This window comes from Styela clava, chromosome 1, assembly GCF_964204865.1.
Source record: "Styela clava chromosome 1, kaStyClav1.hap1.2, whole genome shotgun sequence".
Lineage (NCBI taxonomy): Eukaryota > Metazoa > Chordata > Ascidiacea > Stolidobranchia > Styelidae > Styela > Styela clava.
This window is the reverse complement of record NC_135250.1, coordinates 25925958-25941482: the sequence shown is the minus strand read 5'-3', so window position 1 is coordinate 25941482 and position 15525 is coordinate 25925958. Positions and strand designations below refer to the sequence as shown.

At 38.0% G+C, this 15525-nt stretch overlaps 2 protein-coding genes across 2 annotated transcripts; one reads left to right on the top strand and one right to left on the bottom strand.

Moving 5' to 3' along the window:
* Positions 1 to 2191: 2191 nt before the first annotated feature.
* Positions 2192 to 6510, bottom strand: LOC144422889 (serine/threonine-protein kinase 36-like). Its single transcript, XM_078112847.1, has 3 exons — positions 5618 to 6510; positions 5097 to 5288; positions 2192 to 3392 (listed from the first exon to the last, which is right to left on the bottom strand). The coding sequence occupies exons 1-3, from the start codon at positions 6497 to 6499 to the stop codon at positions 2265 to 2267; spliced, it is 2202 nt and encodes a 733-aa protein (XP_077968973.1). The 5' UTR covers positions 6500 to 6510; the 3' UTR covers positions 2192 to 2264.
* On the top strand, positions 5087 to 9031 carry LOC144422892 (peptidylprolyl isomerase domain and WD repeat-containing protein 1-like). The gene is made up of 3 exons (XM_078112855.1): positions 5087 to 5314; positions 7521 to 7667; positions 8701 to 9031. Exons 1-3 carry the CDS (start codon positions 5282 to 5284, stop codon positions 9025 to 9027), a joined length of 507 nt encoding a protein of 168 aa, XP_077968981.1. The 5' UTR covers positions 5087 to 5281; the 3' UTR covers positions 9028 to 9031.
* The last annotated feature ends 6494 nt before the right edge of the window (positions 9032 to 15525 follow it).

The window sequence follows — 15525 nt, the reverse complement described above, 5'->3', positions numbered from 1 at the left end:
GCAACGCCACTAGGTGTCGCCCCGCTGACCACGATAAATTGCTCATGGTTAAAAGGGAAACGCCATCGATTAAATCCCAGCCTTTCGCTTACCTTGCACTCGTTCATTAACGACGCTTCGCTATGTCTTGCACCTCGTGGGTAGCAAAACGCCGTTCATTACATTCCAGCGAATTGCTAACGAAAAGCTGTTAATTATTTTCAACGTTTCCCTCGCTTTGCGCCTCGTGGATAGTGAAAAACGGCTTGAATAAATTCCAGTGTTTCCCTCGTGCCGCGCCTTGCTCGTTGGGTGAATTCGTCAAGACTAAAAACAAAATGCACTTCTTGCGAATGGACCTTTTCCCGACCCTAACCCCGGAAAAATTCTAAACTAAACTGAAGCTCACCGGAAGACATAATGACAATTGAAATAATTGATTTACAACTAATTTTTGGAAACACAACTAAAAACTGACTAATTTAATGCAGGGATGTCCAAATCGAATTTAAATTCAAATATCGCAAACTTCAAATACTGTTTTTTCGTGTTTATAATAATCACGAATATGGCGCACATATCCTAGCGTCGTCATCCATGTGTGGTTCGGCAATATATTACAGCTGACATGAAAGAATTTCGATAAACGCCGACTTGAAGAACTTATAAGACTTCGAGGACGTTTTTGATTGAAAATATTTTCTTATCGGGTATTTTAACTTAGTCGAGATGGTTTAGGCGTCCTCGGCAAATTGTGTCTTAATTAGTTGTTTTCATCCTCAGTTTCGATACCGATGACCGAATATAACAGGAAATTTTTTCATTTCTTCTAATTTAGCGCGTATAAAATAGCTCTTAAATAGTACTTAATATCTATCGCGGATTTCGTCGGCATCCGGCATTGATGACAACATCAGTTCAGTTAAAGTTAGCGGTATTCATTTACAAACCAAAATACATAACAGCCGACATGAAATATTCAAATCAGCGCAGAGTTCAATAATAAAACACGTTTTATGTTCTCAATATGCACATAGAAAGAAGAAAGGACAGAGAAATAACGACTAAAAACTAAGAACGGTATGGTATGTTTGTGTACTTTTGTTTACCATCGTCATCATAATCAAATTAGTTAAACCCGATTCCCAAATTTCCGTTCGCCAATAATGGAGAATAAAGATGGAAAAACGTGTTTTACTCTTTGAGTCAGCGTCGATTTAAATTTTTCATGTTATGTGTTATAATTTTTTGATTATAAACCAATACCTCCAACTTAAAATGAACGATATTGTTATCAACGACGTCGGGACTCGGGATAACGATAAAATCTCCGATAGAAACCAAATAATAATTAGAAGCTATTTTATAGATTGCAAGAAATTAAAAAATTTCCCGTTGAGTTCGATAACTATCGAAACTGAGGATGAAAACAATTAATTAGGACAGGATTTGCTTTTAAGTTTATTGCCGAGACGCACAACATATCTTGACTAAATTGAAATCTACGATAACAAATGTAAAAAATTTTCAACCAAAAACGTCCTCGACGTCTTATAAGCACTTCAAGTCAGAGTTTATTGAAAACCTTTCACGACGACCGTTAGTTATTGCCGTGCCACACATTGCTGCTTTCGATTGCGATAAAAAATGAAATAATTGTGAAATGTTTTTAAATCAGAACGTGGACGGGGGCGGTAGGATGTGTACGGCGTTTTCGGTTTTCGGCCTTTCATATGTAGAAAATCTTAGGTTAATCGAAGCAATATTTTTCCGAAAATAATTTTCGTATCCAGATTTTCAGAGTTTCTACTGCATTATTATAACATGAAGACGGGCGGCGTTACATTGCGTCAAGATGATGAAGCACGAGAGTATTCGTCACAAGAGAGAGAGAGATAGCATTATGCTATTGTCGCTTTCAATTCGCATCGACAGCGCGCGATTTCTACTTTTGAGATAACATATCTCATTTTCGAATACAAACATATACGCGAGGATAGCGATTATTACGTACCTATCAGCAAAAAGGTATGATTGAAGTCGGGCGGTGTTAAATTACGTCGACGTGATAAAGCACTGGAAAAAAGTAGTTTTCACCGGATTGTAATGACCGTAGAACGACGTTGTTTTAACGTAGAACAATAATAAAAAAAAAACGAATTTAAAACGGGGGGGACACGACCCCCGTAACCCCCCCGCTGGTTGCGCCACTGGCACAAAGCAATGTTCTTTCTGTGAATGTGTAAAAGCTTTGATTTCAGTATTCAGTTCAATTGCTGTTGCTACTAATCAATAAGTCTCAGCTCGTCTATGAGTTTCTTTGCGTGATCTATCACAACCTTAGATTGTGAAGAATATGTTGAAGGTCTCGTTCTTGCCGAAACCATCCTTGGTGAAAAAGCGTATCTCGCTGATGCAGGAAGAGTCGTACTTTGATTCTGTCCAGAGTTGGTAACAAATTCGACCAATTTTTCTTCAGCGTTTTGTTTCAGAAGATCTTTTTTTAACGAGACGTGCGAGGCTGCAGTGCGAAGTGCAACAAATGCAGCCTGTTTGACACACATTTGATTGTCTTGTAATGCAACATCAAGCAATCTTTTGAGGGCATGGCTATCTTGTATTGATTCTCTAAGTGACGAGCCCCAGTCGGACAAATTTCCTAAAGTAAAAGATACGTTTGATCTGGTTTTCGGAGTCGCATCATTCAATAAATTAGTCAAAAGAGGAACTGCTTTTTCCAAATGTTTGCCAAGATCTTTGCTAACAGTTGAAGCTGTATTTCCATCTCCGTTACTTTCTGTACATCCCATGTACGCAATATTACCGAACGCAAATGATGCGGACCTTCTGACCATGCCTTCGCTCACTGCGAGACATTGATATAACGATTCAAATATATCAGATTTAATTTTCGACGGCAAATCTTGTATAATGCCTTGATTTTGTTTCCGAAGTAAATTCCCCAAAAGACTGCAAGACTTTGTGCGTACAGTAACATCAGTGGAACTCAAGCATGGAAGAATAGCAGGGGTGATATCTGAGTCGAAAGGCTTCAAAACAACTTCACTTACAGATTTTGCATTTTCTGGGGTCATTCTTGCTACGTGCCCCAATAAGGACAACAAATCGCAGGTAGTGATAGGTCGTGTTTCCTCATGAATTAGAATTGATGCCAAGCTCTTCGTTATATCCCCTCTAAGACAAGATGTAAACTCATCAAGGCATGGCTTGTGACTTAAAGCAAGTCGGCATATCAGTCCAATAGGGACATCGAGTCTAGCATATGGAACAGAACACTTGCATTGGTTCAAAACTATAGAAACAAGATTGACTTCGCAGAGACATTCGAATATTTGATGTAGGAACATTTCATTTGTGTCAATTGCAAATGGGAAGCAGAAACATCTCAGCACCTGAAATACCAATGACGATAGTTAAAGTTTGGGCTAAAGATAGTGGTATTCAAGCACATGTTGGGGAAGCTCGATCACCATTAATCAAAGTCCTGGACAAAATCATCATACTCAACTAGGCGCTGAGAATTAACTCAAGCGATTGACTCAACTTGACCCCGGGTTTAGGAACTTTACCCAATACCCCTTCATTTGTCAAATAAAAATCTGAAGTATAGAAAAGTGCATTTTGATGTGAATTCAGCACAGAAAACAACACTTCAATATTAACCCTCTCCAGGAACGTGTAACACGTATGCAACAACATATTGTAAACTAGCCATGACCCACATTTCCTGCCGCAGAATGCTTTTTCTACTCAACGTACTACTGCAGAACTTAGTTGATTTGATGCAACTGCTATTTTGCGTTGCCGCCGCCTGATGACGCTGCAAGCGACTTCTGCAAGATGCGGTCTCCGGTACTCGTGTCAGGCTGGTGGACCATGGTCATATCTCAAGCAACTATACCAATTAATATATGCCGAATTCGTAATATTTGTGCATGGAGCAAAAGAATAGTGTATACAGGAGCTTTACAAACTGATTGCAACCTCTAACGGTTTATGTGGTTTCACGAGGGGGTGGTTTAAAATTAGTATAGGTGCAACATCTTCCCTCAGAAGTGGATTTCAGTTGTTAAATTAGCTAAGATTCGTTTGTTCAGTTTCGTAAAGTATGTTGACTTATTGAGCAGATAAAGTACTTTGAGTTCCCTATGTCATATACGGTACAATCAGGTATATTCGGATGTAGTATATGAAAATTTGCCGAGTAGGGGAAAATTCGGCTTCCGATAATTTTGTTGTAAACAGAAGATTTAGGAGGCGTGACATAAAGTATGCACTATCTAGTGATATGATTCAGATTTATAACCAAATAAAGTTGAGGTATATTAGCCATAAATACTCGTACGTGGTTAGAATGATAGAGAAGTGTCTCAGATTGATTCAGATTTTTTATCTGTATTTCCAGCGATCTAGCAGAACAATTGCAAATATGCTAAAGGGTAGAGTTTTTGCAGAAATTGCTTTGAATTAGCGCGTATTTCTAATGCACACCTTCAGATAAAGAAGCAATTGAGACTTACAATTATGAATATGATGACGCTGATCTTGATAAAACACGTCCAGAACGATATCTATGTAGCTAAGATTTTGAGCCTAAAAAGTCAGACCATTTCAGCATTTTGACTGTTGGAATTTATATGGACAGACAATAGCTATCTAAAAACGAATCTAGAGTCTAAAATTTAGTCGTGTTTTCAGAGCCCGAGTGCGGCGTCGTTCACCCAGATAAACAGAAAAGCTTCGGGGGAGCACAGTAACTTTTGACAACACCATAAAGGTATTGCAATCCAGTCATAAACCAATCTATACTAATTGCTGAGCAAAACAATAAATGTATACACAAAAATGGAATTGGCCTAAACCCAAATGCTGCAGAAAACTACTGCTGGCCGTGTTTTTATAGCGTCTTCCAGAGTGGGGACAGGGCCGTTCGATAAATTTAAACGAAAGCCTGAAGTAAATAAGAAGGCGTACAGTCCAAAAAATATCGAAATTGTAAATAAACACACAAATTGCCAACGATTTTTCTGCTACCAAAAAATTTGGTATCCGCATATTAAATATATCGCATATTAAAACCTAATGATCTTTATCACCTGTAATACAATATCAGTATGTATACTTCCATCTGAATCTTCATCCAACACAGGAGTCTTCACAGTAGGATTCAAATATTTTTTAAATTCTTCTCCCAATAATGCTAACAAGCAAAGAACCACTACTGAATCACTTGCAGAAAGAAGGGGAACACACTGGTATGGTTCAAGAGTGAACACTGCTAATGCAACCTGGAAAAAATGATGCCAGTCATTTAGTAAGTGAACTTTGGTTGGGTCTCATAATTACAATATCAGTTGTAGCAGACAAACTTTCAATGAGGGCAATATGCAGGATTGTATATTTTTTATCCAAGAAAAATATAATGCCTTTTTAACATTTTCTCATTGCCCTCGGGGAAGTAAATATCTTTAAATATATGCTGCTGGCCAGGCTGGAGTAGTATATACTAATGCATTACTATTGCCTGTGACTCGACCATTTACAATGTAATTCATAGCAGAATATATTGTAAAGAAAACTCATTTTAATGTAAGTAAAAAGATGCTGAAGGCCTTACATGCAAAAAAGACAAGATTCCCTCGGGTGACAACAGCATTGGATCATAAACATCATGTTCACGTGCCGGATGATTCACAGGTCTCGCTGATGGAATCGTCTCTGTCTCAGCGCCGTCATTAAAATCAACACGAAGAGAATGAGCAAGCCTGTGCCAGAGTGCATTCCATGATCCACACTCCATGAATTCTTGAGCGGCCGGTTGGTCCCCACCCTCCGTTACTAACTGTTTTATCATGTCTACTACGCCATCCAGTAATCCACGATCGTACGGCGGTAGAGTATCCACTTCTGTTAAATTTGCGACCGCCATGCTCACAGACGCGAAAAAATCTGATATATTGAGTTCGAAAATCGCGCCAATGTTGCTCAATTCGTTAATCAACGTCGCAGCTGCTAGAATGTGAGTAGGAACCTCAGATTCTATGAAAATCGTAGCGAAAAGCGACAAATACTCTTTAAGAAGTTCTAATAGAGTATCTGGGTGGGCTTGGACAAGAACACTCAATAAGTTTAACGTTATTTCAAAACCTTGTTTCAATGCAGCATCACCAATCTCAAATCTTCCTTGCATGAGACGTAAAAGCTGGTCCAAATTCTGCGGAGTGGAAAACGAGCGGCAGACATCATGGCTGGATTGACAGCACGAATAAATAAATTTCAAAATATTTATCGCTGTAGATGGGTCCGAAATACCGACAAAGATGTTGTCTATAGCGCTGCGGTCTGACTGTACAATCTGTGCTAGTTGTGTCGCACCCACTCGCTTATAATTCCTTGTTAAAAAGCCAACAACAGGGGAATAAACACATGCAGCAAGAGCACTCATATATAAAGCTTGAATTTCATGCGCTCTTTTGGAGGAGGTATCTCCATCAGTCATGTGAGATTCAATCTGCTGTTTCCATCTCATATACTCACTAGCTCCATCTGAGACAATTTTGAGGAGTCCACTCTCAACAATATGAGAATATATTTTCTCACAGACAAATTTTGTTTGCCCATGGTCGCAACTTTCGCAAATAAACACGAGACAAAGAAGAGCTTGATCTTCAACTCTATGGTGGGGGTCAAGGGTCGGAGTAAGGACTGATTTTATCAGAGATACAATTTTAATGGCGGAATCTGCATACTTTTGTATACTCTCTCCATCAATATTTTTAATGTTGAAATCACTTGCTGCGTACGCTGTCAAGAGTGCGAGAATATCCGCGGCAAGTTGCGGGAACCAAAGCTGTTTACGTATACTGGAATTAGTCATCAATTTTGTAAATAGTTGCACAATTCGATCAGGGATGTCGAGACTGTTACAGAATCTAAAAGAATATAATAACATTAGAAGTTGATATACTTTTCTGTTTTTTTCCACTGAGAAAAAAGGTATAAAAATATGATCAAGCTGATTTTGTTGTAATCCATGCAAATAATACCTTTAACAGGTTCAAAAATTTAATTTTCATGGAATATTATTCGAATATTTAGAGAATACCCTTTTCTACCCTCAAACTTTCATGTTTGTGCCTTAAAGAGAAAAACTTTGTTTGTGACTCCCAGAGAACCAGCCAGATGCACAATAAGGGGCCCAGTTTAAGGAAAACTGCTCTACTCATAATAACTGATGTATTTTTTCCAAGAATTGACTATGGATGAATGGATCCTGCATAAGCATACTAAATTCAATCCATTATTTTCTCTTATTCAATTCAGTGAGTTGGTTGAAAAAAATATGGGCCCGGGCTACAAAACGAGCAAATACAGTATTTCTGAATATTGTCTCCCGACTCCCAACTGTGGGGAGTTCAAAAATATATACCTTGGACTCCTATCGAAAACATGATTTGTACTGCACAGTCTTCTTTGTAATATATTCTTGGTTTGAAAATAGACATTATTTTATATTCAAGGTTTCTGACAAAGCAATCATACATACCACAGTAGGAGATGTACACATCAAATTATTTATGAATGAATGTCCGAAAACTGTCGAGAATTTTTGCGTTCACTCTAGAGATGGATATTATAATGGCCACATATTTCATAGAGTTATAAAGGTATGTATTGTTTATGTTGCAATTGAATAAGAAAGTCTGCTGTCCATATGAACCTTACACCGCTGTCTATATGGCAGTTCAATTGTCAAAATTAAGAGTTGCAGGTCTTGGCGGGCCGCACATATCTTTAAAAACCTAAAAACCAATGTTCGATGAATCAGTTTTTTCCCACATATCAGAAGTTGAATTTTAAAATTTTAAGCAGCGCACGAAGACTGAACTCATCTTACCCAAAGAAAAGATTTACAAATGACTTTTAATGTGGCACTCTTGAATGTTTGTTGCATTTTGCTTGTTACGTTTTCGACATCACTGAATAGGAAACATTTTTTAAATGGGAATCACTAATCCGAGATCTATCTATCCACTGGTTAGTTACGGCTTCCTCCACCACCGACATGGACTGGTCATTGGAAAAGAGTCAATGGTTCGCTATATCATTTTGCTGTAAAATCAACTTTCCTCTCCCTGTTATAAATATGAAAATTCCATCCTATATCATTTGACATTGGATGGTAACTTTGCAAGAGGCGTAGCTCTCCATATAAATAAACTGAAGCATTGGCTTTCCTCTCCCCCCGATAAATATTGAAATTTAAAACGAGGATATCGGTCAGAGACCGAAGACTTATCGATCGAAAGTTAGGGGATTCCTCAAAACAGAAACTGTGGTTTCGATTCGTTCGACTCCGTAGTGACACCGCGTGTCCCATCACTAATTAATTAATACCTCGCTAATTATACGACCTAATTCATTCAAAATCAATAGGCTTCTGATCCAGGATATTTTAAACACACATGCAACATTTGGAAAAGATTCAACCTCGCTTTCGTGAGATATCGCGTGCATCTAACAGACAGACAAATACCTATCAACATACACACCGATCTTAAGATCGATAAGTAATCACACATCTATATGCTGTATTCCCTCATTGATTAAGTCAACTTTATTAACTTTCCTTCTAATTAGGATAATTATGAAATCCTTTACTGCCAGGCTCAGCATATTAAATAATATTTTTGTTTTTAGGGCTTCATGATACAGACTGGCGATCCTCTTGGAAGTGGAACTGGTGGAGAAAGCATTTGGGGCGGAGAATTTGAAGATGAATTCCATCCTTCATTAAGGCACGATAGGCCGTACACACTTAGTATGGCTAATGCCGGCCCAAATACAAACGGATCTCAATTTTTTGTTACTGTTGTGCCTACACCGTGGTTGGACAATAAACATACCGTATTTGGACGAGTTGTAAAAGGAATGGACGTCATACAAAATATATCTTTGGCTAAAACTCACCCGAAAACTGATAAGCCGTACGATGATATTTCAATAGTAAATGTTAGTGTCAAGTGATACTTTCCTATATAAATTACATGAGCCATTGGGCAAACCCTTACGCGGGAAAATGATATGGCGAAGTTGGATTCACATGGAAAATTAGTTCTAAGTTGTCGGGATATATCTCTACTGCCAGAATATCCTTCAGATGTCATCATCGAAACGCGTTGGGTTGGGAAAATACATTCTTTTTTACTTAGCAATAAATACTCCTTGGATAAATGTCATCATTCATTTTAAAATGACGCAGAAACCTATCTACCTATACATATGGTACCGTTATACACACATTTCGAACCACAAGGTGACATTGTTTAAGCATATTAACCAAAGTGACTCATGGTTATAGTCAGTGATTGGATTCAGCCGGTTCGCACCGGTTCTATAGAATCGTCTCACGGAATTGTATGAGATAAGCAAACCGGTTAGCATTACTGGTTACTCTCACTGACTTGGCAACAGAACCGGGTGAAAAATATGAATTTTGTGATGGAACCGGCTGACAAAAATAATAGAATCCCACTACTGGTTATAGTCACTTTGATATTAACCACAAAAGCGACATATATCGTAACCTGTTGGCACCGGCGCAACTAGTGGTGGGATTAAGGGAATAGATTAGCGCAACAAATGGGTAATGTGCATGGCAGTTGACGACTAGCTTCATATTTGGTGTTTCTAAAGTTAGTGTTAGGCTTATGTGTTGACATACATATAAATGAGGAACCGGTTGTGGGTGAATTCAGTACTAAAGAGAACCCGTTCATTGTCTCCCACCACTGGGTACAACTCTAACTGTGCCCAATGCCTATAAATCAACATTTATTGTATATTATTAAATTTAGATAACTCCCAGGTTGATTGAAAACCATGACCCAAGATGTGGGTCGAAAGGTCTGTAAACTCCATATCGTTATAACATGCATCTGTACAATCTAAGTTACCAATCCCATGTTCCGGTAATGATAAAATGTCTTTATCACATGGGCGTACAGTGTCAACTGAACTCTGCTTGATTTACTGTGCCTGATTTTCTTCATCACTGCACATCGTTCAACACTTTTCATTGTTAACATGTGGGTGGCTAGCACATCAGAATCCCGCAAAATATTATTAAGGACAAAAGCAATTATGCCTCGAATAATTCAATGGGAGGCCCTCGTCCCCCTAGGTTCTGATGAATTACAGTAATAATATTTGTTCCTTTAATAAAATTCCCTGTATTTAAAATTAGCTATTAAAACCAGCTTCGCCCTTCCACAGTAAAACTGCGCGATTATTTAGTTTTTGAATATAGTATATATATGATTGTTTTTTTACAAACATGAAAAATTAAATTTTACTTGGCTCCGTACCTGTTGGCAAATGATCCGGGACTATCGGTATCGCTACTGAAATATTCGCGGCAAAGACTTGGGAAAGTGCTCGAGCGACTGGGAACAAGTGCACGTTCCTTTGGTGTGCTAAACCGTCCTACGGTTACGCAGATGATTATGGGGGCGAAACCGCTGGCTGGTTACGGCTAGGGCTGGGCATTTTCGAATACCTGATGATTTCAGAATCGAATCGAACGTTTTTTTCGAGTCGAATCTCGAATACTTGGAAGGTATGAAATTGTATGTAACTTTCTTATTATTTTAGGTCCTCCAGACACCTAAATTATTGAAAACAAAGAATACATCATTGACAATAAAAAAACACGTTTTCATCAATAAATCAATACAGAAAAGAGTCATATGTCAGAGTTGTGTTGAAAAAATATGGCTTCAATGAAAAAAAAATTGAGAAATTTACCTCGACCATTGGCAGAAAGAGTAAAACAAGATGGCGGCGATTCGTAAGGCTACGGCACCCCAATATCAAGTCCATACATCACGGCAATAAAAGTAGTAGCCTTCTAGCGAAAAACACAGTCTTGGAAATTCTAAAGTAATTTTTTAAAACAAAAACCACAAGATAATAACAAAACTATCTGAATATTCATTTCTGTCCAAAATGACCATCATCTGTATTATTATCAATTGAACAAACTCGGGCCGCAACATGGGCGACTTAGCAAAATTAATAATCACCGGGAGGCGACAGAACTTCGTAAGAATCTATCTTCTATTCTAGCAAAGCGGAACTTCAAGCCGAGATTGGTCTGACTCAGAGCTTTGGATTGAGAGTTAAAACAAAGAAGTAGAATTAGCAGTTTGATATTAATTCCTATAGCAAAGCTAAGAAAGATTATTTGTGACACGTTGGGGTAGGGGAAGGTTGGGCACGCTGGGACATGGACGGACGGGTAGAGCGGCGCAAGCTATGGGGTGAAAGTGGTTTTGGGAGGTTGAAACTAAAATTTCATCATCCCAGTTTTTTCTTTTTTCTACTTTAGCCTTTCCAACATGACAAACCACCGTCAGATATTTTTCAGCTATAGTGCATTGTAAAATATTCATAACGTTGTCGAGTGGATGTCCCTTCCGAATTTCGCCGTGGGATGGTCTGAAAATATTTGTTTCCTATGGGGAACAATGGACCGGGGTTCAGTGGGACATGCCCTACAGGGCACAATTCGACAGTGTTTAATACAATAACTGCCTAGAGACCTAGAGATGCGGTATATTTTGTGTAATATTATGGTTTCTCTCGACCCATGGCCCAATATGGAATATATTCGAGAATCAATAATATTTCCAGATTTAGATTCGAGGAAGGAAATAATCAAATTTGTTTGCGAATTTTTTTGTTAAAATATCTGAAGTATTTCAGTTAAACATTGATTTTAAAAATATTAAATCTGCAAATTTGAAGTCTCCCTGTTCTTTAGACGATTATGCTGATTAATTGCTTATTTTTAAGGGAATACTTCGTTGAATTTCGACAGAATGACCCATTGTGCCCCAGGGTCTGTCCGAATGTGCCCCACAAGTGGGGTACAGTGGGACACTTGACAGACGTTTTTCAAAGCATTTTGGTAGTAAAATGTGTGTCGCAAGAAAATTTCTTAGTCGCTGAATAAAAACTACATTTACCCCTCTATGCATTAGTCCCGCAAACTTAGGTGAATATGCAGAATTAACGGCTCGAAATATGCAAAAGAAAAAAAGTGTCCCAACCTTCCCCTATGACACGGAAACATACGTGCAAGTTTAGTTTTGGCATATGGTTTAGGACCAAGTTTAGATGCCAGGAATTCGAACTATTTCTTGTGCCATCTTCACCCCGCACAAGTTTCTTTACAATAACCACTGCTACTACCATATTTTGAAGAACTGAGATCTTTTACTTTTTTGAACGAAAATACCTGGTACCATATCGTGGAAAGGGCACAGAAACATACAGTTATAGGTGAAATGCGCATGTGATTTCAGTAAATAAGTTAGGACTCTGGGATTTTCAATCCTTTTTGAACCGTGTAACATTTTTCTATCCTAGGGATGGGGGATTTCTAAAAAAGACCCGAAAGATCTATCAAATTCAAATCTAGGGCAATAATGAGTAAATAAAAGGTGATTATCTAAGATTGTCTGTAAGTAGCTTGCAAGTCCTATGTATGACATTTTAATATGATATGTGGGCTTACTTCGAGGCGCATCTTCTATTGTGTTAGAGATTGACGGAAGACAAACACACATATCTCCCACTACAGTTCTTAGTTTTTTGGCAATAAAATGTCGGATTTTCTTTATATGTCTTCTCAGTCAAGAAAAAACGCGTGGTACGTGTTGTGAACACCTGTTAAAAATTCCAATTTCAAACTTTTTCTGTTACTTACCCACAATTTAATTTATAATTGTAGTTTGTTTATAAGACGCTTGTTCGTGTCTTTTGCTCCGAACAAGACCTTGAATAAGCAGTAATTGATAACGTTGTTTTTGAAAGGACTGAAATCTTTGCGGTTCTACATTACCTACCCAATTGATTGTGAAAGTACGCCATATTGAAAATATTACTCAATCATTATTCAAGTCGCATTTGCGATGAGCTTTTCAATCATATGTTGGTAACCTGCAGCTCATCACTGATTTAGAATTAGTTAAATGCTATTTGCTATCATTGCAACATTTCTGAATTTGAAATTATCTTTTGCCAAGTATTTGCCACAGGTTACCAGTCGCCATATCGGTGGATTAAACTTGACAAAAGGTATTACAGTCAAATCTTTATATCATACAAAGTTTCTGAAACTCGTGGGATTTCCTGTTGTCGCTGAAATATCTCACCCATTAATGGGAATGAAGAACCAATGACCCGCGTTTGTGACATACCATATTTTTCTTTGGCCCGCCAAATCCCAAATCTTCGCTAAAATGTATTTTCGTTGATAATAAACTGCCATTACTCGCGACTTGTTTTTTTACAGTGGCTCATTTTCAGAAGTGCTTGAATAAAAGAGGGCGGTATAATATATTTGAAGTTAGGCGAGAACCTTACAGTTTATTCTGTTATTGCATGCATAACGATGGAACAGTATGGTGCTAGTTTTAAGTTTTATCGATACTGAAGCCGATCGAAAACTATATTCTCAGAGCGTTTGCGTAGCATTATAAACGTTTTTCGAATATTAATATACATGCGATTCCATGTTTCCGCGTATGAATTTATTAAATCGAGTATCAGAAATCGCCTCAACTATATGTGTAAACTCATGTGTAAATACCATCTTAAAATAAAACCAAGTTTTTCGTTGATTGAAAATCTAGTCTTTTTTCCACATAGTATTTTTTTTGACTCATCTATTGAATAAGGTTCGCCATCCATGCTTTATTGTCTATAACTGGAATTTTCTATTTTACGCAATGGTCAAAAATGTCACGTAACCGTGTATTTTTCATTCTATTGTAGCAATAGCCGCCGACCAAATCCTGACCAGTGGGTGTGAAATATTAACCGTTTTCAATATTTATTTAATTCCGCGATTCTTAAATGTGCATATGCATTCTTAACCTGTGCATATGAGTGAGTATGCGCAACTTTGTGATACTGAAAACAGATTCTCAGTATACTTTGTGAAAAAGTTTGTGAAGACAGAGAGGTCAAATCTTGCTCAGAAATGTCTATTAAGAATTAAAAGACGTTAGTCTCAGAGTAGACGAGTATTGTTTTGGCGTGATTCACTTTGAAGCAACACCTCAATCTGAACAATAAGACGAAATTTGATAAAAACCGTTTACAAAAGAGAATACAAATATGAGCATATAGGGTTACAGGCACCTAAACTCTGAGGGTAATAAAATATGTATTCTGGGACATGGATAAATGTTATTCGTGGCCCGTACAAACAATTTTTTCGTCCCCATTTGTCACGGCTCAATAGAGTAGACCAGTATTGTTTCGACGCGATTCACTTTGAAGCAACACCTCAATATGAACAATACGACGAAATTTTATAAATGCCGTGCACAAAAGAGAATACAAATAAAAGCATATAGGATTACACGCACTTAACACAATTATTTCGTTGTATAACTCTGAGGATAATAAAATATGTATCCTGGGATATGGATTAAATATTGTTTGTGGCCCGTACAAACAATTTATTCGCTCCCATTTTTCACGGCTTAACTTGCCCTCAGCTGAGGACGCTATTCAAATTACGATGGGACCAAACGGCAATTTTACTTAAACACGATGTGGCAAAATGAATAATTGTTGTTGCTGTTGTTGTCAGTCTCGTTTCAAATTGTTACCATGCATGATGTTCTGCGTTTAAAGTAATCATACCGCCTGTTGAAACACCCGCTATATTTTCACTAATATTTCGATAGAAAAATTTTGGCAATTGCGTTCGTGAAAACCTCATAGGATTAGGATTTACATATTTATCCCGGGGGAGAGGAAAGTCGATAAGACGGCTTATTCATATGGCGAACCACGGCCTCTCGTCCGGTTACCATTCCAAGTCGGGTATGGGATTAGTTATATTGTTTGTTTTCGGAAGCATGGACTTGGTTGTGGAGGGAGCCGTAAACGACCAGCGGTTACGTGAACCACCCAACGACGGCGAGGAGTCCAGCAATCCTCTCGCACATAACCACCCCTGCATGGGATTCGAACCTGCGAACCCATGAAGAGTAATTAGAGGTGCGGTGGCGAGCGTATTCCTAACGCTTAGCCCGAACGAAATGCCAAACTGCTCAGCTCCAAGCTGTGTTTATTTACCAAATGACGCTGCATTATGGTTTCGGCGTCATTGTACAACGTCTAAATTATCATAAACGGTGCGATGTTTTGGTTGTGTCCAATATGTAGCAATACATCTTTTTTTCACTATATATATTGTGATATGGAATTAGATGAAATCCACCCTTTTATAGTCCTTTTTACATAAGTCCAACTCATTCAATCCGCTATAAAACTCGACGTAAATTCCCCCTCAGATCGTGTACAATGTGCTTAAGATTAAGCTAGTTGGTTGCCGCCCAGAAAGGCAGAGAAATAATATAACTTCCACAAATTTGTGGCGCCCGAATGCTCAATTAAGATTAAGTAATTTTGTTGTTTGCGATCCAATTGGTCTGCATCGAG